This window comes from Anolis sagrei, chromosome 5, assembly GCF_037176765.1.
Source record: "Anolis sagrei isolate rAnoSag1 chromosome 5, rAnoSag1.mat, whole genome shotgun sequence".
NCBI lineage: Eukaryota > Metazoa > Chordata > Lepidosauria > Squamata > Dactyloidae > Anolis > Anolis sagrei.
In genome coordinates, this window is record NC_090025.1 from 46,515,558 (window position 1) to 46,540,899 (window position 25,342).

Genomic DNA, 25,342 nt, shown 5'->3' on the forward strand with positions numbered 1-25,342 from the left:
ATATTAAAAATGACACTACTTTCCAATATATACTGGCTTTATTACTGTGTTTATTGCACTCACTTTTTAATGTATGCTGTCCTGAGAATTTAAATTATGGAGTGACTTGTGAATGGCATAAATATAGAAATGGAGTGATTTTGCTTGTGTAGTACATAGAATTGTAGAGATGGAAGAGACCTCATGGGCCATCCATTCCAATTTGAGTGTGATATTATCTTGAGACAGCATTAGGTCTCATTATAGAATATAGGTTATAGGTAGAGGGACATAGTAGATAAACATCTTAGGGAACATTCAGGGCTTTATTGGTTTTCATTGAGTTTACCTGTTGTTATGATTATTGATGAGAGTAAGTGTGATATGGTAATTAGTTTTAGCTAGAGTTAAACTGGAAGAAAAATGGGTTTCCTCAATCTAAGGGCACATTGACTGTAGAATTAATGTAGTTTGACACCACTTAAGTGCCATGGCTGAATGTTAAGGAATCCTGGGAGTTGTAATATGGTACTACAACTCCCAGGATTCTATAGCAGGCATGGGCAAACTTTGGCCCTCCAGATGTTTTGGACTTCAACTCCCATAGTTCTTAACAGCCAGTATTGTGACATGGCCATTGTGACATGGCAGTTAAAGCGGTATCAAAGTGTAGACCCAGGAAACCCACATTCAAACCCTTATTGAGCAGTAAAGCTAGCCTGTGTAAAACATTTCTTCCAGGTTAACCTAACGTTTAGGATTATGATGAAACGGGAAGCAGGTGTTTGTGTCTTGAGGTTACTGGAGACCGATGAAAAATGAAGCAAGTGCCATCAGTTTGCAAGTGATGAGGCCTTGTAAATGTCGGTGTGTTTGCATTTTTAGGGATATTCCTGTCATGTTAGGCTAATATGGCAGAAATCCATGTGATAAAGCGTTAAAATTACTTTGCAGGATATTACCTCATTTAAACACAGGGCACACCACTTACACAAATCTTTGTTTATTATGACAGCTGCATAAGCTTCAGAGAAAAACCGGTAACCATCTGCCTTGAATGGTTATGATTATAGCTAATGATTTGGCAACGATTAAACTAGTGAGTCAAAACACAGCTAACGTTGAAAGAGGGTCCTCTGAAATTAATGGGACTTCATTGTCCTTGTGCATGTGATAGTTATGATTTTTGTTGTTCAATGAATTGAAAAAAATAGTTTTTCAGCATTTTTTAAAAGATAGCCTTCCCTTTTGTAACATTTCTTCCTTTTTATGTTCTAAGAACATAAGCTTTAGTGGACTTCTTTACAAATGTAGTTATTTGTCTGCTTGGAAAATGCAAGGAATTTTTTTGAGTTTGTCATTTTGAACATATGCACTGTTTACAAAAAGTATAGAACATTAGAACTTGTATTTTCCTTCTTTCCTTCCAATAATAATAATAATAATAATAATAATAATAATAATAATAATAATAGCAACTTTATTTTTAGACCCCGCGTCCATCTTCCTGAAGGGACACAGGGCAGTTTACATGGGGCCAAGCCCAGTAACAGAGTTAAAACATAGCATATAAAATATAGCAGTAATATAAAACAATATAAAAACAACATTATACCAATAATAAAACAATAAAACAACCATCATAAGCAACAACCAAGGACATACTTCAAGTCTCATTGTGGGAGGTGGGCTGGAATGCAAACAGGTTAGGAAAAAAGGCTAATCAGAAAAGTGCATAGATCGTGTTGTAATATAAGGATAGAGCAGATTATAACAGGGACATTATAACTTTAAAAATATATAAATTTTGCAACAAGAAATGCTAAACTTGAAGGGCTCTGTGGCTGTGAGAGTTTTGTGGCTGTAACTCAAGAGACATGGCGAATGCACTCCTTAATTTGTTGTTGCCACAAAATTCAAATCTGTTGCTTTCAGTCTTTTGATTAACTCAGAGCTGAGAGAATGATATGCTGGTAAAGTGAGAAGAGCCAGGAGAATTCTCATGCCGTGTCAAGTTGCCACTCTCTGTCACTAGATAATCTATGGATGTGGCATAGGCATGAAAACTGTCATGGTGTGAAATGGCAGATCCTAATAGATCCTTACCATACTGTCTTTCAGACTATGATGAATGCAGAAATAAACCATATGGATCCTTGACCTCTTTGACCTACATCAGTTTGCCTACATGACAACGTCTTCCTTTGTATTTGTGCTATACTTGGAATTACCCACTTAGCTGTCTGTGTCTAGGCTCTCTTTCCTTGGGGACTGTGACTAGAAGCAACTGCCAGAAATAGACACTGCAAAATTATGTAGTGCTCTGGCAAAATGATGGAGCGAGGCAGAGTTTGAGAACGTTACCTTCTTGGACTAAAACTCCCAGCAAGTACATAGTGCAAATACTAATTTTTCCAACATCTGAGCATGGGTAGACTTGAGGTCAGCTCATTCTGCATATGTGTGCTTGGCAATAGATTGGTTTCTCTCTCATAGACACAAACACACAGATCTTTGTTCACTGGCAAAGAAAAATACACTGGCTCTATCTTCACATTTTAAATTTGAGCGTCTAACAAACAAAGTAAGCGGGACGTACCATTACAAGACTAAATCAGTTTGTTTCTAGCCTGTCTTGAGCAATGTGCAGAGGATGTTTGACAGCAGGAAATCTAAAAATACTTAGTTAAAATGTATTGCTTCAGAAAAATGCCTTGGAACAGCAGGAAAATAAAGCACCTCGTTTACCCATAGTAGGGACTTGGGTAAAGGAAAATGATTTCCCAATGCTGTATATTTTTAAGCGTTTGGGATTGATGTCAAAATCACCTCTGATGAGAGTTTAGTTGGCTTGAAGGCATTCAGGCAGTTATATATACTGTACGAGAGTTCAAAATATTGGGATATAGCTGAAATAATCCAGTGGAGAAGTCTGTACATTGGCACTCCACAATTGAGTGTTCCCTAACTTGAAAATCACTGTAATAAGTTATATTATGTAAGTTAATTGTTTTTGTATTGATTTTATAATGTTGTTATTTAATGTTTTAATTGTATGTTGTGGATTGCTATGGCATTGAATGGCTGCCAATTTGTAGGCTGCCTTCGGGCTTGAGAAAAGTGGGCTAGAAATATCGTAAATAATAAAAAAATAAGTTATATATCACCTACATACTTATGAATAGGTCTAGAAATGTTAGTTAAAACTATTAATCCAAACAGATTAATTTATCCACGAGTCAGTATGATCTCCTTTGGCAGTATGAATGCTTTTCCCTCTCTGTGGAATAACTCTCAATTTAACCACTGGTCATATTTAAAAAAACCATAATTTTGGCCCCAAAACTTGCCTCCGACTTACACAGGGAGTTGATTTATACATGAGTATTATCTAATAAGTTAATTTGGATACTAAATAATGAAGAGAGACATGTAAATACTATAACCTTAAATTAATATAATGATGATGTATCTTTCTTCCAATGTCTAGCCATATTTTTCTATTAGAGCTTAGTGGAATTTGTGAACTGGGCTGGTTTAGAAATGGCATGTAATCAATTACCTCGATTCTTCTTGCTCTTAGATGTTACAGAGCGCTGTTTGGTGGATAAGCTGATTAGCACAGTGCTGGGAATCTTTTGTCATGGGTTGCCGTTCAGGCTGCATTGTGAAACCTTACACATAGGCACAACAATTACCTCATCTCATAGATAATGAAACTGAGATTAGAATATTTTTTAAAGTGCTTTGCAATAAGGAGGCAACACTAAGATTACATTAGTTTGCTTTACTGAAGGTGATTTTTGTATGCTTCATTATAATGAACAGGGTCTTTGAAGAAACTTAGCAGCAAAAAGAAGATGTGTCATGTTCATCATCCTTCACGCAGTATGTTTCTGATTGATGTGTAAGATTGCTAATTACTAAAAGGCCTATTTTTGGAGCCCGCGGTGGTACAGTGGGTTAACCCGCTGAGCTGCCGAACTTCCTGATCGAAAGGTTGGCGGTTTGAATCCGAGGAGTAGGGTGAACTCCTGCTGTTAGTGCCAGCTTCTGCTAACCTAGCAGTTTGAAAACATGCAAATGTGAATAGATCAATAGGTACCGCTCTGGCGGGAAGGTAATGGCACTCCATGCAGTCATGCTGGCCATATGACCTTGGATGTGCTACGGACAACACCGGCTCTTTGGCTTAGAAATGGAGATGAGCACCAACCCCCAGAGTCAGACACGACTGGACTTAATGTCAGGGGAAAACCTTTATCCTTACCTTAAAAGGCCTATTTATTGCAATTTGTAAAACTGGGGCATATATCTGTATTCTATATACCTACAAATCCCTCTGCTACAAAGCCATATTTCACAATATGACTGGGCAGCACAACTTGCTACACCGAGTCGATTCAGTTATGATACAAGCAAAAGCAAACCTATATATGGCTTACTCAAGTAAGGTGTGCCTAACCACATCAAAGCCTCACAGGAACAACTGGGATAAGCTGTTTTCTCCATTTTATACAGGAAAAACAGTGATCCTGAGGTATAAGGCCATTGTAAATTATCCCCCTAAAGTGAAGGTAAAGGTTTTCCCCTGAAATTAAGTCCAGTCATGTCCGACTCTGGGGGTTGGTGCTCATCTCCATTACTAAGCCGAAGAGCTAGCGCTGTCCGTAGACACCTCCAAGGTCATATGGCCAGCATGACTCCATGGAGCATCGTTACCTTCCACCAGGAGTGGTAACTAACTATCTCACATTCAGATGTTTTCAAACTGCTAGGTTGGCAGAAGCTAGGGCTAACAGCGGGAGCTCATGCCGCTCCCCAGATTCGAACCTGTGAGCTTTCGGTCAGCAAGTTCAACAGTTCAGCGCTTTAATCCACTGTGCCACCGAGGGCCATTGTAAGAAATGCTTAAACCCTAAAGTGTGATGCAGCTTTACTCCAAAATGTGTATTCGGGTAACAGAAACATGAAGTAGTCTAAAAATATTTAAACATCACCACCATCTGCAATCTGTGGCCAGGGGCTGAAAAACCTCATTTAGTGGCCACCTCTCCTGAAACAAAGAATCCTGGATGAAACATCAACCAGTATTCACCCCAAACTGCCTGAGCCATCTCAGAAACATAGTTGAGATAGATTTACTGTCTGCTAGCCCAATCTCCCACCATCCTCAAAGCTGAGAATGGCATCATTTCACTTTCAGTTATTGTACTTGTGGAGCCTGTTGGACAAACGAGGCAGAAATTGGGCTCTATCCACGTTGCAGCTGCTTGCCCTTGCCCTAAAATGTAGCTTTCTCCATTTGTGTACTGTTGTGGAGTATGTAGACAAAACCTATAGCAGAAGAATTATACCCTGTGTCAAAAAAATCATTCAGAGGAGTGAGCCAACTTGGTTGCAAATCACAGGACACCAAAACATACTTCTCTCATTGGATACTATAAATGCACTCGGGCCTTATTAGATCACATTAGCCCATTTAACAACTTTGGCCGTACAATCTATGCACACATTTGTGAGCCTTTGTGTTGTTCTGAGGCATTGAATGCTTGCCTTTTTGTTTGTTGGATTCCACCCTGAGTCCCCCAGGGGAGATAGGGCGGAATATAATTATTATTATTATTATTATTATTCATGAAAGTGCAACCCTTTTATTTATGGACTTAATAGTTATGGTTTCACTCATTCGTTTTGAAAAAAAGAGGAAAAGATATTCCTTCTACGATGTGTTTGTGGACCTCTCTAGGTCCTTCAGTGCTTCTGTCCCAAATATAGTAAAAATATTAGGTCTGCAAATTAGCTGCAGTGGTGGTTATGGAACATATCCCAAGTAGAAATGGTCCTCATACTGTTTCTAAGAACCAGGTTACAGCATTACCATGGAAGACAAACATAGTTAATAGTTTCTGCTTGTCTGGAGATACAGCCTAGAATTGTACATGAACTCCAAGACCCAGCCTATGGGATGGTTGTCTCCAAAGGTGAAAGAGTTTCTCTTTGTTCTTGTGTTGTCTTGTCTTTCTTCCCCCCACCCTGCTCCTCATTGCTGTCATCAGTTTTCCTGGCATCAGAAATAAAGATTTGCCTATGCAGGAAGATACCTTCTCTTGTTTACTTTAGGTCGTTTGTATATAGTTGCTGTGCAGCTATGTACAGGCAGTCCCCAAGTAATGCACAAAATAGGTTCTCTAGGTTTGTTCGTAAATTGAATTTGTTTGTAAGTTGGAACAGGTATATTTTAAGGGTATCTCCAGGCATACAGATAGATAGATAGATACAGACAGACAGACAGACAGATAGATAGATAGATAGATAGACAGACAGACAGACAGACAGACAGACAGACAGATGATAGATATGCATACTTTGAATAGCATAGGGAAGGGTTAATACCTAGTGGTGCTGGTTTTGCTTCTGTGCCCCCATTCAGAAGATTGCCCCTCACTTTTTGTCCCTGTGATAGTTTGATTTTGAAAAATCAGCTTGTTGTGGAAACAAGAATCGGCGAGAAAGCTTCAGTGGAGACACCTTTTTCTCATTATAATTTTTCCAGGCGTTCATTTCCCTTCCTGGGCATAGATTTCTCTCACTTCCTGTTGTCTTACCCCTGTTCTTAACTATGAGTTGTTTATAAGTCAGATGTTTGAAACTTTGAGAATGTGAAACCTGTTTGTTGCAATTGCCCTGTTTTGAATGCAACATAAACATTTTTTTTTTAAAAAAAGATAGGGGGATAATACTCCAGTTATGTTGTGGGTTAAACCGCTGAGCTGCTGAATGAGCTTCCGCTGTTAGCCCCAGCTTCTGCTAACCTAGCAGCTAGAAAACATGCAGACGTGAATAGATCAATAGGTACTGTTTTGGCAGGAAGGTAACAGCGCTCCATGTAGTCATGTCAGCCACATGACCTTGGAGGCGTCTACGGACAATGTCGGCTCTTAGAAATGGAGATGAGCACATCCCCCAGAGTCGGACATGACTAAACTTAATGTCAGGGGAAACCTTTACCTTTATTTTAGGGGGATAATTTGAAATAGTAGAGATTGGCAAGGTGAGAGAGGTTTAACTCTCTTCTACTCTGTCTACTCCCAGTGAGAAGGACCACTGGCATTTGTTGTAAATAAAAGTAACTTTTCCTAGCTGTGGAAAGAAGAGACTTCAATCATGCACCCCTATGCATGGGCTGGTTTATTTTACATTATCCCATCAGAAGAACAAAGTAATCAAAGAAGAATTAAATGGTGAGATGTTCAAAGAGTACAGAAGGGGTGGGCATGAGCAAATATGCTAGAAATCAATGCAAAGCAGAACTGGAAAACTAGAACAGAGCAAATGGCCAGTGCTATAGATAACAGCTTAGTTGGTAAGTTGTCACGATATTGAGCTATCATTTCATGGTCCTGTGATCCTAATGCTAATGGCAACAATTTGTTTTTGAATAATTATGAGCATTTCTACAATTTAAGGCAAAGGGCATCAGTGCCTAACGAAGAAGGCTTCATTAGAATCCTAATGGAGAGAGTACAACTGACAAATTCATACAAGCCAGCTATGCTATTGAGAGGTAGTGCAGTTGGCAGCAAGTGAGGACTTGTCTCACCAGGATGGACTGCAAAGAATCTATTTTAACCTCTGAGCGGTTTTCTGTAGCTATAGAGAGCTCAGGAATGTAGCTTGGAATCCAGCATTTAAATTCAAAAATGTGTGTGCGTTGCTATCTGAAATATCTCTGCTCTTCTTAGGCCAGCCAAACCTGAAACATTGTGATTTTGGTGTGAGAAAGATGCCACGCCTCTGTGATTAGCTGAGAAAGAATAACTCACTGAGGTTGGCAGCACTGGTTTATTCTTTCAGAAGAGCAGGCAACACGAGGAGTGTGCAGAAAGCACAGAAGTTTTCTTGCCAAAATTCATAAAAGCAGAATTTAGGCCATCATCCCAGTGTTATGAGCAGCTTTAAGACTAAGGGATATGCATTATTGGCAAATGTTTGGAATGAGGGAAAGTGTTGAAACTAAACATATGTCATAGTTTTCAGTTGAAATCTGTGCTGCACAGTGTTCATTTTGTAAAGAATTCTTAGATATTTTAGATCTTTATGTGTGAATACAGTCTCAGATGAAGGCAAGGGCATATCCCCTCTGAACAAATCTTACCAAGAAAACACTAGGATAGGGTAAACCTAAGTTGGAATTGGCTTGAAGGCACAAAGCAACTTGAGAAACTGCAAGTCACTTCTGGTGTGAGAGCATTGGCTGTCTGCAAGGACGTTACCCAGGGGATGCCCAGATGTTTGAGGCTTCTCTCATGGGAGGCTTCTCTCATGTCCCCACATGGGGATCTGGAGTTGACAGAGGGAGCTCAACCCACCCTCCCCAGATTCGAACTGCTGTCACTCAGCAGACCTGCCAACACAGGGCTTTAACCCATTGCACCACTGGAAGCTCCATTATTATAATGCATAAATGTTAACATATACAAAACAAACAAAACATAAACTTCCCTATCTTCAGTACCTCAAAGGCCCAGAGGTTCAATGTTGTGGTGGCCTATCAACAAAGTGTTTCATAGAATTATAGAATCATAGAGTTGGAAGAGACCTCGTGGGCTATTCTGTCCAATCCCCTGGCAAGAAGCAGGGAAATCGCATTCAGAGCACCTCTGACAGATGGCCATCTGGCCTCTGTTTAAAAGCTTCCAAAGAAGGACCCTCCACCACATTCTGGGGCAGAAAGTTCCACTGCTGAACAGCTCTCACAGCCAGGAAGTTTTTCCTAATGTTCAGGAAGTTTGAAGCCATTGTTACGCCTCCTAGTCTCCAGGACTTCAGAAAACAAGCTTAGTCCCTTCTTCCTATGACTTCTCCTCACATATTTATACATAGCCCTCATCATGTCTCCTCTCAGCCTTCTCTTCTGCAGGCTAAACATGCCCCCAGCTCTTTAAGCCGCTCCTCATAGGGCTTGTTCTCCAGACCCTTGATCATTTTAGTCGCCCTCCTCTGGACACACTCTAGCTTGCCAACATCTCCATTCAATTGTGATGCCCAGAATTGGACACAGTATTCCAGATGTGTTCATACTGTTGTGTTCATTGTGACTGGAGCCCGTTTGTCCTCTGGTAGCAAATTTTTTGGTGATGAGTCTGTCCATCCTTGGCTAGGATGGCAGACACTTTGGAGGCTATTTGAAACCTTATAAACTTGGTAGAAGCTGCCAGAATATTACTTTACTGGCATAGCCTTCAAGAGCACAGGGTCACCTCCACAGTGCAATGAGATTCCAGAGTAAGACTGTATAGGTTATGCTTAACTTTCCATATATTAATAGGAAAGGCGTTTTTAAAAACCCAGTCCTTGTGTAGCTAATGTCCTTCTCAAGAGTTCTAATATACTTATTAGATCTAGAGATGGGAAGAGAGAATATATCTTATTAAAATTAAAATAACTATTGAATTTCACTCAAAACACTTTCCCCACACTTCAGTAAACCTACATCTTTTGCCTGTCAAGGCTGTTTCAGGCATACATGAGGCCTTATTTGCCTAGGAAGTAAATTGCAATAGTCATTGCAGTAAAACCAATAATAAAACCAGAGAAATACATTAAGCTTGTCAGAACAGTGTTGCTTTCACCAGTTGTTTAAAGAAAAGTAAAGAGAAGACCTGTTAGGAATCCCTCAGGAGAAACACAAATAGTTTGTGTTTCTTATGTTTTGGAACAGTATCAAGAATACACCATTTTAACCTTTCTAAGAGTTGGGACATTTGAAGTTTATTAAGTGGCATATAACTTATGTTTAAGTACCTGTTTTGTATTTCATAGTTCTACAGAGCGCTCTCTTTTCATCAGATACATTGATGGAAACATTTTGCAGTGTTACAGACTTTTCAGGGTAGAATTTACAATGTATCTATGTTATTATGAGATGAAACATGAATGACGGTCTTTCCTTTTCATTGGATTAATAAAAGCAGGAATTAGAACCAAAATGAATGTAAGAGTTATTTAAAAATGGCCTGACAGTAGTTAATAGACCTCTAGTTTTTTATGCCATGTGTTTCTATAACACACATTTTAAGCTTTCTTGATCTGTGCAAGTGTCTTTGGTTAAGAAATATTCTTGACTGATTGAATTCTGTACTCCTCTGGACAGTGAAAGAGATAATGATCAGGATCCAAAAAGCCATGCAATTTAGTTGCGTGAGCCCAACACTGATGAGATAATCCATGAGATGAATTGAAATAACAATTAATGTACCAGATTGCAAAAGAATCCAAATCCAAGCTTTGACACTGTGTTATGTTTATGAATATGGGATTTGTCATGTGAAGCACTTTGACAAGCCATGCGGACACTTGATATTGTTCCAAAGCATTGTGTCTCCAGGCCCTGCCACACAACCCTACATTTCAGAATATCAAGGCAGAAAATCCAACCATATATGCTTTGAACTGGGTTATCTGAGTCCACACTCAGATAATGTAGGCTTTATCAGAAGGGCCCTCTGAGAAAACCCAGAGCAATAAAAGTTAGATAAAATTATGACATTGGGCCGGTTTCAACGGTAAATATAAAAGCAAACATCCTACATTCTATTTGCAGTCCTAACTAGAGTAGTGACCTACTAGATCACTTCTTAAAAGATGAGTTGAAACATATGTACATCTGATTGATTAAATTGGTTTCTTTATTTTCAGCTGAAAACGATATCTAGGTCACAGAACAAGATATGTCCATGCTCAGACATGGAAAAATTCCTTTTTCGCTTACAGGAGTTATAGTCTAAAAATCACAACACACACACAAATGAAAAAATATGCTTTTATACGTTTCTGCCTAATGTGTTGAAGAACTGAAATTGGGTGAGTGATGTTTCAGAAGACTAAGAGACAACAGTGAAAAGGATTAGACCAGTGTTTCTCAACCTGGGGGTCGGGAACCCTGGGGGAGTCATGAGGGTGTCACAGAGGTCACCAAAAACCATCAGAAAACACAGTATTTTCCATTGGTCATGGGGGTTCTGGATGGGAAGTTTGGCCCAGTTCTCTTGTTGGTGTGATTCAGAACACTCTTTGATTGTAGGTGAACTATAAATCCCAGTAACTACAACTCCCAAATGTCAAAGTTTATTTTCCCCAAACTCCACCAGGTTCTCATTTCGGCCTGTTCAGCATCCGTGCCAAGTTTGGTCCAGATCCATCATTGTTTGAGTCCACGGTGCTCTCTGGATGTAGATGAACTACAACGCCCAAACTCAAAGTCAATGCCCACCAAACTCTTCCAGTATTTTTTGTTGGTCTTGGGAATTCTGTGTGCCAAGTTTGTTCAGTTCATCATTCGTGGAGTTCAAAATGCTCTTTGATTGTAGGTGAACTATAAATCCCAGCAACTACAACTCCCAAATGACAAAATCAATCCCCCCCCCCCCCAACACCACCAATATTCAAATTTGGGCGTATCGAATATTTGTGCAAAATTTGGTCCAGTGAATGAAAATACATCCTGCATATCAGATATTTACATTGCGATTCATAACAGTAGCAAAATTACAGTTATGAAGTTGCAACGAAAATATATTTTTTTTGGTTGGGGTTCACCACACATGAGGAACTGTATTAAGGGTTTATAACACTGGCAAGATTGAGACCCACTGAACTAGACCATAGTGAAAGTTCTGAGAAAGTGATCAGTGGCCATCAGCGTTAGAGCTCTCCTTGGGTTTTAGGACTGCTTGCTTGTGTCAGGACATTAAAACTGGTTCTTATCAATGACATTTGAACTTGATGAGTGCACACTCAGGCTGTATGGCATCATAGTAATAAATAGTAACATAGAGTTCAAAACAAACAGTATTTCACAATTGGGACTGTTTCATTTGGATTTCACATTACATTTACATTGCTTTCTTCTTTGTATAACCTTGTTGATGAGCTTCTCAATTCAAGTGCTTTTTTGTTGCTTTGTTGGCTTCCAATAATTGTAGTCATGTACATGGTCAGGAAAACACAATCTTCATAAAAGTCTGTTCCATTGTGAGAAACAACAGTGAGCTGAAGTTGTGTTTGGATATGGAAGAAATCAAAGACAGGCCTCTGGGTACTCAAGTGATGGATGTTTTTGTTGTCTTTGGATGTAGCGAGGGATTAATTCTTTCTTTGTTCATTCCAGAAAAAATAACATGGTTAGCTTGATTAAAATAATTTTGTCCCCTTCATAAACTATTAACTGCAACTGGAGACAATGAATCCACTCTTGGTTTTATTGCAAATGTTAGAGGGGCTATCCAAGATATTGAATTGGACTTGGAGTTCCTGTTCCAGCTTCCTGTATACTTCAAAATAAAATTCAGAGCGGATTCTCTGCCTGACTGATGTGGGAGCCACAAGCTGCCACAATGAAATATATGCATTTAAATTTTCCCTCATCCGAGTTCCATGTTTGGATTCTGCAATGTGGGGCTGAGATGGAGTTCATCATCATCATCATCATCATTTAATAACTTATTAATCGCCCTCCATCCGAGAATGCTCTAAATTATAAAAGATAAAATAAATACATACAAAAATTAAAAATTAACAGAGATCGAATGCTCTAGTAAAAAGCCAGGTCTTAAGTGCGAGAGTAAAAGGCCTTAAGTCACGCATGGCTCTCAAATAGGGCGGCAAGGAATTCCACAAGTTCATGACAGTGATGTGGCCTCATTTCATCTTATTAGTTTGTTTTATTTATTTCGGATCAAAAACATTGCATAAAATAGTATTAAAGTGATTAAAAATAGAAGGTGCACAGGCGGCTAAATATCTTTTGACCAAAAACAGGCAACAGCAATGGCATTGTCTGTAGCCTTCAACAATTCCTCCTCTGTACATGAGGCAGAGCACAGTGGACAAGCATACAAATGCAGAGTTGTCTGTTCTGCTCCACAGTCACTCAAGGTGTGGGATTCATTTAGGTAGTGCCATTTTGCTAGGTTGTTTTTTGATCTGCCCACTCCACTTCTGAGCCTGTTCAGGAACTTCCAAGTTGTCCATTCTTGGTTTGCCCCTGGAGGAAGACCCTTGTGGGGGCCATCCAATTGGACCTCCTGGTTTAGCTGCCCAGAGGGATACCCTTACTGTTTCTAGGGGAATGCCAAGAAGAGTGGTAGTTCTCATAAAGCTTTTCCTTGATTTGAGTCCACTGGGAGGAGGCTGGTAGCCATGTAGTAAATGGCTTTCACAGTGTTCAACTTTATTTCTCTCACATTTAGCAGCAACTTCCTGTCGCACATCGGGGGGGGGGGGGGGGGGCAATGCCAGCTAGCTTGTAGAGTTTATCAACAGGTGTAGGTTTAAGACATCCTGTGATTATTCTGCATGTTTCGTTCAATGCTATGTTCACCTGTTTTGCATGGGCAGACTTATGCCAAACAGGGCAGGCATATTGGGCAGTTGAGTAAGACAAGGCTAAGGCTGATGTTCTTATTAATTTTGGGTCTTCACCCCATGCGCTGTCAGTAAGTTTTCGCAGGATGTTATTACATTCTGCTACTTTGCGCTTGGTGTTCAAGCAGTGTTTCCTATATGCTAGTGTTCGATCTAAGGTGACACCGAGATATTTAGGATGAAAACAATGTTCAAGCTCTTGACCTTCTCAGGTGTCATTAGTTTGTTAAGATCTTTATATCTTAGGATCTCAGGGGTGCGTTCAATTAAAATAATTTAGAAAAATAAAATAATTTCAAGAGATTAAAGTATACATATTAAATATTTTATCCCTTCAATTTAGAAAATTTAAAGCCAGTTAATTTAAAATTATATCAGCAATCACACATATGGTAGAAAAATAAATTGGCACCAGAATGATACAAGTGTTGGTCCCAAGTGGGCCTTTCTGAAGGTTAATCCATAATTATGGTGCCAGACCAGAGAAGATGCTTTCTCCAATCTCTTGCAATGCATTGCTCCTACTCGTGGGATGCAGAGAAGTCCCCCTCCAATAAATACTCATCATCAAGGTCCCAAGCCATTTAGGGCTTTAAATGTTAATACCAGTACCTTAAACTGACCTTCTATGCATGGAGGCTCCTTCACAGAAACAATTTGAAGAATATGCTCTTGTATTTTCTTTCTTTTGTAACCATTATTTCCTGATCTCCCTTCCCAAATTTGACAATACAGTGCTAATTAAAAACTCTGTTTTACAAGCTCCCATCTAAAGTGGAAACCTTGCTTACATCTTAAGATTAATCAGTTACTACCCAATATCTGTTATGGAAAGAGATCTCTGAAGTGCTGACGCTTTTGGTATCTGTGAAGGCCTGGTTGTAGGGAGAGATTTAAACAGGATATCCTTTTTCTGTTATTCCTTGGTGTTATAACAGCAGCCCCCAAACTCTCAGGATGAGGGAAATGAAAAGTGTGTCCTGAATGTCACCAGTGTAACTTAGCTCACAGAACTAGATGCTCTTAGAGCACACAAAAAAATGAAATGTAGACTGGAAGAAAAGACACAAAAGAGTAGAAAAATGAAAACAAATGAAAGGTATACTGAAAGAAAAGACACAGAGCTGAGGAAATTAGATAGAGAGTAGATACACAAAGAGAAATCATTGCACAATTCTGCAAATTCTTTATGTGGTTATACTGAGAATCATAAAGTTGGAAGAGAACTTGGATATGCCTCACTACATTTGCCGCCCACTGGTTCTGGTCTTGTCCCTTGGAGCTACAATAAACAACGAAACCCCACAGTATTTCAGACATTTGATTATAGCTAACACGGCTCCCTTTAATCTTTTCTTATCTAATCTTAAAATGTACAAGTTCCAGAAATTTGAAAGCCATGTGTTCTTTTTTAAATAATGTGAAAAATTGTAAGAAATGTGTGATCATCTTTTGTAGACTGAAAGTCACTTTGTAATTTTAGAACATAAAATGTATGATGCATAGTTTGGTTTGGTGTAAAATTATCCTGTTTGGTACAGCTTATTTAAACATTTGGCTAAAATATTTATTTTTTGTTACAAATAAATTTGTAAGGACCAGCAACCTCTTTGGTTTTGCCAGTGTATGAAAAGACAACAAAACAATAATAGAAGGAACTGCCAACAATACTAAATTGAAGAATATTATTTTGTCTCCTTTCTGTTCTTCATAGTTATATGAAGACATAAAGCAATTATTGCTATAAAAGCAACTGACAAAAGACAACCAAGAGAGAAATTGGAACACCCTGTTACTGTAGGTAGCCTTACATGACTCTTACAGATTGTAGAAATAAATGTTGGGAGATGTAATTGATGGTGTATTCACCGCCTTTAAAGCAAGTTTTTGAAAGACTTCAGAAAAAATATTTTATTTCTCAGAAGTTTTCTTGATATCCCCCTCTACAGACACACACACACACACACACACACACACACACACATTTTTACTTCTCTTGTTGTTGTTAGCTGCTGTCAAGTTAACTTCGACTTATAATGATCCTATGATTGAGAGATTTCCAAATCACCCAATAATCAGCACTTTCAGACTCAGGGCCATGGTTTCCTTGGTTTATTCTTTCAACTAGTAATAAGATCTTTTTCCTTTCCTATTGCCTTCCACCTTACCGAGCACTATTGTCTCTTCTAGTAAGTCATGGTGTCTCATAATATGCTCAAAATATGACAGTCTCAGGTTAGTCATCTTGGTTTCCAGGGAGGCTTGGTTTGGTATCTCTAAAACTCTACAATATCTAGACTACACACAAGCAACTTTTTCAAATGTTCCTCACAGAATTGTATTTTTACTTGTTCTCATCAACCTGTTACCCTTTTCCGGAGGTCCTCTAGGTCAGAGCTTCTTAAACTTTTTCCATTTCTGATCCTTTTCTGTTTGAGATTTTTTTTGGCAATTCTTTCTGATGTAGATTTTTTCCACAATGCTATTTATATCTGTATCCATAAAAAGTGAAATACATCTGTATGTGTGTGGCTGGGGTGCCCACTTCCACAGATAGGCTGCCACTTCCACAGAAAACTTTAACCCACAATGCTGAGAAGCCACCAAAAGTCCTTCTTCCAATGACATTTCAGGTTATAGCGAGCACCATGAACACATAGCCAATGACCTCCCTATACTGCCCATCACAATGCTTTCATTCGGGGACAATTTCATCCTAGATTTTGCATGTTTCCTCCACTACAGAGACATCCCAGTGTTTCTTATTCTCTCCATTAGTGTGGAATTTGCATGACCACACCCACTGCTTTCCTGCTCTTTTCAACACTGCACAACAAACAGAGCAGAACTAATTAGCAGCTAAACATATTGGAGAAGTTTGGGGGATTGACTATACACGAGGGAAGTTGATGTAGGGTGAACTACATCAAGTCAGAGCACTTGTGACCCCCACTCACAATGGACTTGGACCACATTTGCTTATTCTACTTGTGATGTTTTTATCACAGGAATTCAAATTGGTTTGCATCTTTTCCCTAGTTTTCTTTTCATTCACTAGATATTTGCTCAGAATGATCTGTACTGGACCACATCCCCACATCCATCCAAACAATTTATTTCAATAATATCAATTAGTTGCAAAGAATTAAAACTGCGCAATATTAAAAGCAGTAATGATTGTAGAAGATTCATACAAAGTCAGAAGTTCACAAAAGAAGAGCATGGTGTTTGGTTTGATAAAACAAGATACTACATGAAATGATTTCCAAAATAGTAGCTATGGCAATATATTGTAGCAGAAACACAAAGAATTCCATGGCATCTTAATGACTAATAGATTTAAGATTGACTGGGCCTTTGTGACTATAGCCTGCCATAATACATTTATTAATACCTTTTGTAATTACACATGTGTACTTGTGGTTTTATTTTGTACAGTGTGAATGTAGAATGAGTGTGTGGATACAATTTGAAGTCATTTTGTTCAACACTGCAATAAATATGTCTCTCCTTTACATTAAATCATTTTGAATTCATACAATTGCTGTTATTTTCAGTCTATTGTGTCTGCTTCCTGTTGGTCAAAGGTTATTAGAATAGGGTGGTGTATAGCGAGATGGAAAGCTGACAGGAAGACTAACACTGTGCTTATTTTGGGGTAGACACAACTACTGAAAAGTTCAGGAATTTGTGGCTGTGCTGAAAACAAAAATGAGGTACTATTATTACTCTTTTTCAAATTCTGCACACAAATTTCTACCATTTCTATCTTTAATCTGTTTTAATTAAGATAATTTATTGAAGTGGCTTTAACTAATGAGAATACCTTCTAATGCATTTTAAAAGAGTGATGTCTCTTTTCTAAGTAAACAATACAATTTGTAATGTGAACTTAATCTTTTTCTAATACCTATTTCTCAGATGTTAAGCAATGACTTTATGTGGCACTGAACAGTTGAACACTATTCAACAGGGAACATTGCTACTTCAAAAATTGCAGTAGTCTTGATGTTTTTAAACCTGTATTGCTGAGATAGTATTTATTTGCATAAATATTTTAAATGTAATTTGAGTGGTGGATTTTTGTGAAAGAGAGACTGCATCTACCACTACTGATTAATTGAAAGAAGACTAGTCCATTGGTCATTCCTTAAGGTAGCCACCAGTAAGGTAATCATGAAGACGTATGTTTAATGTTCAGTGCATTGTCGTCATCATTATATAAAGCATTTAAAGTTTCTAGGGACTGTACAAAATTTTAGAAATAGGCCCTGGTATATATTTGTTTAATTATATTGTTGCAAACAAGGCTTTTTCTGCATGTATAATTTTGTGTAAATAAGAGTGAGAGTTTGGTGTGTGTTTCTTGCATGTGCCAAAAGGCAGACTTTTACTAGTGTCCTAAAGAATGCAGATTATGTTAAAACTTGCATAATTTATTGAGGGAAAAGCAGAATGTTGAACTTAAAAGAATGTGTTCAGATAGTTGTCGGTTAGATAAAAGTTTGACATCACTGGGGATAAGGCTTTGTGGAGCCATTCTACTCAAGAGCTACTCATAAATGGAAGCATTTGAATGAGGACTGAGAAAGCATGGCTTCATTTTAAAAAAGAAAGAAAGAGATCCATTAGATAAAATGAATATCTTCTGGCTTCTGAACTGAAGTTTGATGAAGCTTGTCAAATGAACAGTAGAAGTGGTGAGTTGATGGTGGGAGAAGCATGATATCAAATCAGTTTTCAGATGAGCAAGAAAAGGAGAGTATGGGTGAATCATCTTTTAAAAACGAATATAGGACAGATAAGGAAGAAGCAGGAAAAGTGGCTTAAAACTGTATTCTGTGGTTGACTATGCAGAATTCAGAACATCACACTCGTGTGCATGCATGAAAAGGAGAGGTTGAGAGAACATGTTAAGACTTTACGAGGCTGGATCTACACTGGCCTATATCCCAGGATCTGATCCCAGATTATCTGGCAGCGTAATACAATCCAGTTCAAAGCAGATAATCTGGGATCAGATCCTGGGATACGGGGTAGTGTAGATCCAGCCTGAGCTAGTCAATAGACAGAAAGGGAACAGCTAATATCTACATTGCAATTTTAAGCTCTGGTTGTGTGTTCTAGTTTACCTGTGTGATTCAAGTCAGTGTGAAGAACGGGGAAGACTGTTCTAGCTTTGTCTCTTCCTCCTCCAGCTCGTAGAGGACAAATACCTGCTATAGGGATTCTGTACTTCTATCTGCTGTGGATATTTGATCTGATAATTTGCAGCAAGGATGTTTTTTGCATTACCATGGATGCATCTACACTGTAGAATCCATGCTGTTTGGCAGCACTGTAATTGCCATAGCTCAATACTATGAAATCAAGGGAATTGTAGTTTTACAAAGTCTTTAGCCTTCTCTGCCCTAGTGCTGGTGTCTCACCAAATTATGACCTCCATTGTGCTATTGTAGAATGGCAGTTAGAGGGAGGTACATTAATTCTACAGTGTAGATGCCCTCCATGTTGCTGTATATTTATGCTTTTGTTGTTAGCCGCCCTGAGTCCCTCTGCAAAGGTCGAGATAGGATGGGGTATAAATGTCCTAAATAATAAATAAATACTATAATGGATCTAGAAGTCAACACAGCTTTTAGGATTTAAGATATTTGCTTATTTATCTGAGAACAAATATAGACAGCAACAACCTAGAAATCTTCTTACAGTGAAGGTATTACAGAGCTAAATGCTATGTGTAGCCTTACAATTTGGTAATCTTGCAGGCACCATCTCAGATCAAATCCCTTAACTTGCAGCTAAAACTAAAATGCATTATTTATAAGTGGGTAATAACTAAGGAGCAAACTTACAATCTGTGTAATAACTAAGAAATAGATTTTACAAAGCAATACAATTCTTGCAGTTTTTTTTTAAAAAAAACTTCTAATCTTTCTGACTGTTGTTTTTGTTTTATTATTTTTCCGCAGTGCAGTTAAATAAGTCCCACTTCTAATGGCGAAGCACAAAGCAATTGAGTGCCACTGTTCTGTTTTCAGTGCTTTCTTTGTTTGTGTAAGTAAGCTAAAGTTAGAACTGACCAACGCAAGACTAGCAAATAGTGACAATACATTGAAAACAGGAAATTTTGGCCATGTGTGTATTCTGAACAGATTATCAGGATGATCGCTGGTGGAGTGGAAACTTCCACTGAGACTGTTTTTTCCTTATTTTCCCCTGTGCAAAAAGATGGTGCTTCCTGGAAAAACAAGTATTTTAAGAAGCGTGACTGCCCTTTTTGTGTTGTAGGTAACTGTAAGTAAAGGTGCACCTAATATTGTCTGCATTTTCTGCTTAAGTTACAAAAGTTTTGCAGAGGGAGTTAAGAGCTTTATCTGCTATTGAACAAGCGCGTCTTGACAAAAGGTAATTTGAATTCTTTTGGGCCAGTTTGACAGCTCCTCATTCTAGCCCTAATTGTGTGATTAATTAGCTAAATAATAATTGCATTAAATAGAATAATGAGTTGTGACACCCCAACCCCCCACCGTGGTCACAATCCACATTATGTGGGTGAGCCTTGCTGTACATACAGAGGTTCACTTATCACGTTTCCCTGGGAGTAAATCCCATTTAATACAATAGATTTTATTTCTATGTAAGCATGGACAGGATTGTGCTGAAAATGTTTGCGGCTGCATTGGCAGTCCTTCCACATTAGGCTTAGACTTTGTTCTATTGACTTGGCTGTGATTGGCATTCTAGTCCTTGCTTTTGGGGCTCATTGAGCAACATTCTCACAATACCAGCTTTTATTGTGGTAAGGAAGGAGCTACTTTCATTTCTCCATTTTTTTAAAAAATACAGAAAAGTCCCAAAGTAGAAATATGTCAGTTTTGCTTTCTCCTGCATTTGATTTTTAATTTAAAAACCTGCAAGTTCATCATAAATATATTTGCAAATTTAGATGGGTTGTTTTCCAAAGAACAAATATCTCCCTTTACTATGTCTTTGTAGGCATCCACATTAGTTGTCCTATCTGGGAAGTTTGATAAGTCTTCAGCATGGGTGAATGAAAGAATACATTTTATATAGGTTTGGCTCAGATGCACAGCAGAGATTCTAGGATTGGGAAGCAGATGCCAAACCAGAGTCCTTTGTTGTGCATTGTGGTGTTTTGCAGCCTAAATACTTTAAATATACTAGATCCCATCGGATCTTGGATGCTAAGCAGAGATAGTATGTGGATGGGATACTTCCAAGAAATACCAGGGACTGTAGAGGAAAGAACTGACAAAACCACCTGTGAGGATTCCTCGCTTAAGAAAAAACTATGAATTTCATTGCGTTGTCATAAGTCAACAGGCTAGTTGAAGACACATACATGGTGCTTTTCAGTGCTTTTCAGTCAGGCCATGTACAGCTCCTGCCAGGCAGCCAATGCTAAAATGTTAAAAATAGAACAGGCTTCAAGAATCCCAGATATTTTCAGATAACAAAGAGTGATTTATGTGGGCTCCCTTTTCAGTTTGACAAAACATAGAAGGGCCTTTGTACTATGATTAGCACGCGTGCTGATGTCAGTTCTCTTGTCTAGCTCCAAGCTTTATTCTGCTGCTAAATTGTGCTTTTGTGCTATAATCCAGAGAACCTTTGTGTCTGCCTTATTTGTGTGTAGTTTATGGAATTGCTTTTGTTTTTGAGGATAGTCTGTGCCAGTTTCAATGAGAGTGACTCATTTATGCAACTGAAATAAACATTCCCATTTTCCCTATCTGGAAAAAAACCCATCTGGGCATAGATGGGGTGAGAGGCATAGAAGCAGGTGTTAATAGTCTAAAATCACTCTTTCAGATACTTGGTATTTTGTGACATCCAAGACTATAAACAAGTTCTGTTTAGACGATTATTTTATGAAACTGTCTGCAACAAGACCTGTATTTCGTTCTCAGTGTTGAAAGAGGCTTGTGTTAGCAGTGAAATGCAGGCACGATTTCAGTTCCATGAATAAACGAGGTTATGCAGACTTTCACACTTGCACCCTATGTGTCCAAATAACCTTGTTGCACAAGTCATTAATCAATTTGTGTTCTGAATGTTAGTCTGCAGTAATTTCTTTTTCCTTACCTGCTTCCTATCCATGATATTATCTATTTGGCGACTTCTGAAGTTGGGATGGGGAGTTCCTGGTCATTCAGAAGTTGTTGGAATATCACTGATCTTATCCCAGACTATGCCCATAGTGGCTGGAAGTGATGGGAGGTATGAGTACAACAATATCTGGAAGCCAACAGGTTCCTCAACTGTGTTGTATTGAGAAAACACATGGAGTAATTCTGCTTAACCAAAGCTAGTAATTTCACTTTTAAATAATTAATTTATATTTAGTGTGTTCTGTAACCTCTTTGTGAACACCAGAAGTTTATGCTTTCTTTGCAATGAGTTTCTAGATGTCAAAGGTCTGAGGAGGGCACCCAATGTAATGTGGTTACAGTGTTTGACTATAACCTGGAAATCCCATTCAGGTTCCCACAGCCCATGAAAATACTCTTGGCCTCGTCACTCTCTCACAGCTTGAACTGCCTAAGAGGGCTGTTGTGAAGATAAAGTGGTGATGAAACATATCATCTATATTATCTAGACCTCATTGGAGAAAAAGAGGGGTATAAACGCAACTTGTAAATAACAATACAAAATATTGGCTCAGGATACATTGTTTACACGTGGAATGCCTAGGAACAATTGGTGGCATCTCTAGGTACTGCTGTGTGGAAGCATGGAGAATAATTTTGCTGATTATTCATCTTTCCTATGCTGCTGCTATCCAAATGTTTTGAATTACACTGCCCATCTTCTAAACCACTAGTCATGTGGCTGCTGTTGGCAATAAGGAATTGAGGGCTCAGGCACCCTTCCACACAACTAAATAAAATCCCACATTATCTGCTTTGAACTGGAATATATGGCAGTGTGGACTCAGATAACCCAGTTCAAAGCTGATATTGTGGGATTTTTACCTTGATATTCTGGGTTATATGGCTGTGTGGAAGGGCCCTCAATGGCCCAACTTACTATAGCATTAATCCCTCTTTTTCTTGAAGACATAAGTAAAAAGTTGAAGAGTTCATGAAACTTGTAAGTGGCTGATACTCCCATTGATGCTTCCATTTTGCATAGCAAGCAAAAGAAAAAGTACTTTTCATCAAGTGACAAACATGCCATTATGTAAGGCCTTCGTTTAAAAAAAAGTTTTAGTCATCGTTTAGCCATAGAAAATAGAGAAAGCATATTATAGATAACAACAGCTTTGTTCAGTTCTGTTTTGTTTTTAACAATAGAGCATTTTATGACAGAATAATTGAAACCTAAAATCGCAAATTTGTGCATTTGTTATCAGTTCTAAAGATATTTGCGTTGGTTACCGCATGGTACATTATATTACATTACATTTCTTAAGCCTTTGTGGAAGGTGTAATCAGGATTTAACATTGTCATAACTGTCACAGTGTTCCTATTTTTGCTTGTCATAGCATTTCCGCTTTCTCTTATGAAGAAGTAGTAAAATTACAGACAAAGCAAAAATAGGGACACAAATATTGGTTTTTGTTTTGATTTTCATATGCTGATTTTAGTTACAGTTTGGGGGAGGGGAAATGAGCTATAAAAAGTCATAGGAAGGAAAAGGAGTAGTAAAGATTGCAGACTGGTGCTTGAATACACATGTACAGGCAGTCCCCAAGTTGCAAACATAGTTAAGAACAGGGGTGAGACTGTAGGAAGTGAGAGAAATCGACTCCTTGGAAGGGAAATTTACTCCTGAAAAGAGTTATCATGGGAAAAAAAGTGTCTCAACTGAAGTTTTCTCACTACTCCTTTGTTTCCACAACAATCCAAACTTTTCAAAATCCAATTATCGCAGAGGCAGAAAGTAAGGTGAAAGCCTCTGAACAGACAGCAAAAAACAAAAAAAAAAGTTACAGTGGTGTAACTCCTTCCATATGCTATCCAAAGTGTGCATGTGTGTGTGGCTGGAGTTACACTTAAAAATGTACCTGTTCCAACCCTAGCCCTAACTCTAACCCTAACCAAATTCAACTTAAGATCAAACCTACAGAACATGTCTTGTTTGTAACTGTATAGGATTGCATTATAGGTCAACTTTTTGCCTCCTTTGTCTTCTCAGTCATTTCACATGCAATGGACTCCCGGTATCCACTGCAGTTTGAATCCAGGAACCCCCTCCCCTCGGATTCCAAAATCTGTAGATGCGCAAGTCCCGTTATATACAATAGTGTAGTAAATGGTACTAGAGAAAACCTGAGGATTTTGAAATGGCAGGAGGGCACAACAGGAAATGCTTACCTATCAGCATAATGCTTGGAGCACAACAAAATCAAGTTTTACTTTTTCTAATTTTGTTTCAATTTTTTGAGTCATGATTGGTTGACTCCATGGATGCAGAACTCATGGACACAGAATGCTTCAATTCAGAATGCAGTCTTAAAGCTTTGGCTATTTACTGTAATTTTACACATTGTACTAAATGCTGGTACAGTAAAGAATACATTTAAAATGAATAACTGAGATGTTTTTATTCTCTCTTCACTTCTTTAGGCATGGAAAAGGAGATGGTTTGTGCTTCGCAGCGGTCGACTGACAGGGGATCCAGATGTCCTGGAATACTACAAAAATGACCATGCCAAGAAACCAATTCGTATCATTGACTTAAATTTGTGTCAACAAGTGGATGCTGGATTGACATTTAACAAAAAAGAATTTGAAAACAGTTATATTTTTGACATTAACACCATAGATAGAGTCTTTTACCTAGTGGCTGACAGTGAAGAGGAAATGAATAAGTGGGTTCGATGTATTTGTGACATCTGTGGGTTCAATCCTACTGAAGAAGGTAAGAGAACAGCACTGAATTCTTTCTTGCTTACATTTATGTGTACTGTATATGCAGGTATATAAGTTGTCCTCATGCATGAGGATGGGTTTTGGGACCAATATTATGGATTTTGGTATGGCCTGTGGATAGGTTAAAGAGAAAGGGCTCCTCAAATCCATTCTGCAGAGAGGTGAAAAGGCCAGTGTCACCTCAGGAGGCCAGCTGCCACTGGATGTCATCAGTTTCCCACCCAGGCATTAAAAGAAAACGTTTTGCTACTCTATTCAGTGAAGGGGGTGGTTCTTTTTTTGATCAAAATTAAAATGCAACATTAACTCTTCCCAAAAAATGAACCATCCTTGAGTAGAGTGGTGAAAAATAAGAGTTCATCCTGGGAAAGTCTAAGACAGTGGTTCCTAACCTGTGGTCCATAGATCACCAGTGGCCCGCAAGAACTAAAGTGTGGTCCGCAACCTCACCATTACTACACCATTGCAATGAGAGTGAATGGTCCCGCAAAACCCTCTTATAGTGCAGAGGATCATTAAATATGTTGTTTTTTTTTTGTGGGCGAGCAGATGATGACTACTAGATGGCATATGTTCTGTATTGGAAACTAGAGCTGATGTGGTTTATTCAACGCAATTTTCTGGATCAGCACCCCAAATAACCAGACCAAATCTAAAGTTGATCAAAATCTGATTAGTAACCCTTTTGGTACTAATGTTGGAGAGTGGTCCCTGGTCAAAATGGTCTCTAGTCAAGTGGAGCCCGGTCAAAAAAAAGATTGGGAACCACTGATCTAAAAGAAGTAACAACTCCACACTTCTCTCTGCAGCAGCACAATTTCTGGCCTTTTGGAATACCTGGGCAGGACAATAGTGGTGCCAGCTGCTCTTCGTTACTATCCTGTCTTGCCAAGGAGAGCAGATGGAATTGGTGCATTTTTATGATAGAATCTCCTTGGATGGACTCATTATCTTCTGTTTATTCACTTACCTTTGGTTGTTTGCATGTCTCCATCTCTACTGAGGATACCCTTGAGCTGTCTGGGGGCAGTCA

At 38.6% G+C, this 25,342-nt stretch overlaps 1 protein-coding gene across 3 annotated transcripts in view; it reads left to right on the forward strand.

Annotated features, from left to right (window-relative positions):
* The window catches only part of GAB1 (GRB2 associated binding protein 1), a 118,590-nt gene that overhangs the window by 68,395 nt on the left and 24,853 nt on the right, over positions 1-25,342 (forward strand). For 2 of the 3 annotated variants that reach the window (XM_060778898.2, XM_060778899.2), the window contains exon 2: positions 24,004-24,298. In XM_060778898.2, the coding sequence (XP_060634881.2) occupies positions 24,004-24,298 (295 nt within the window). Of the gene's footprint in view, positions 1-17,102; positions 17,124-24,003; positions 24,299-25,342 lie in introns of those variants that run through there. The other variant, XM_067468685.1, reaches the window with a different exon arrangement.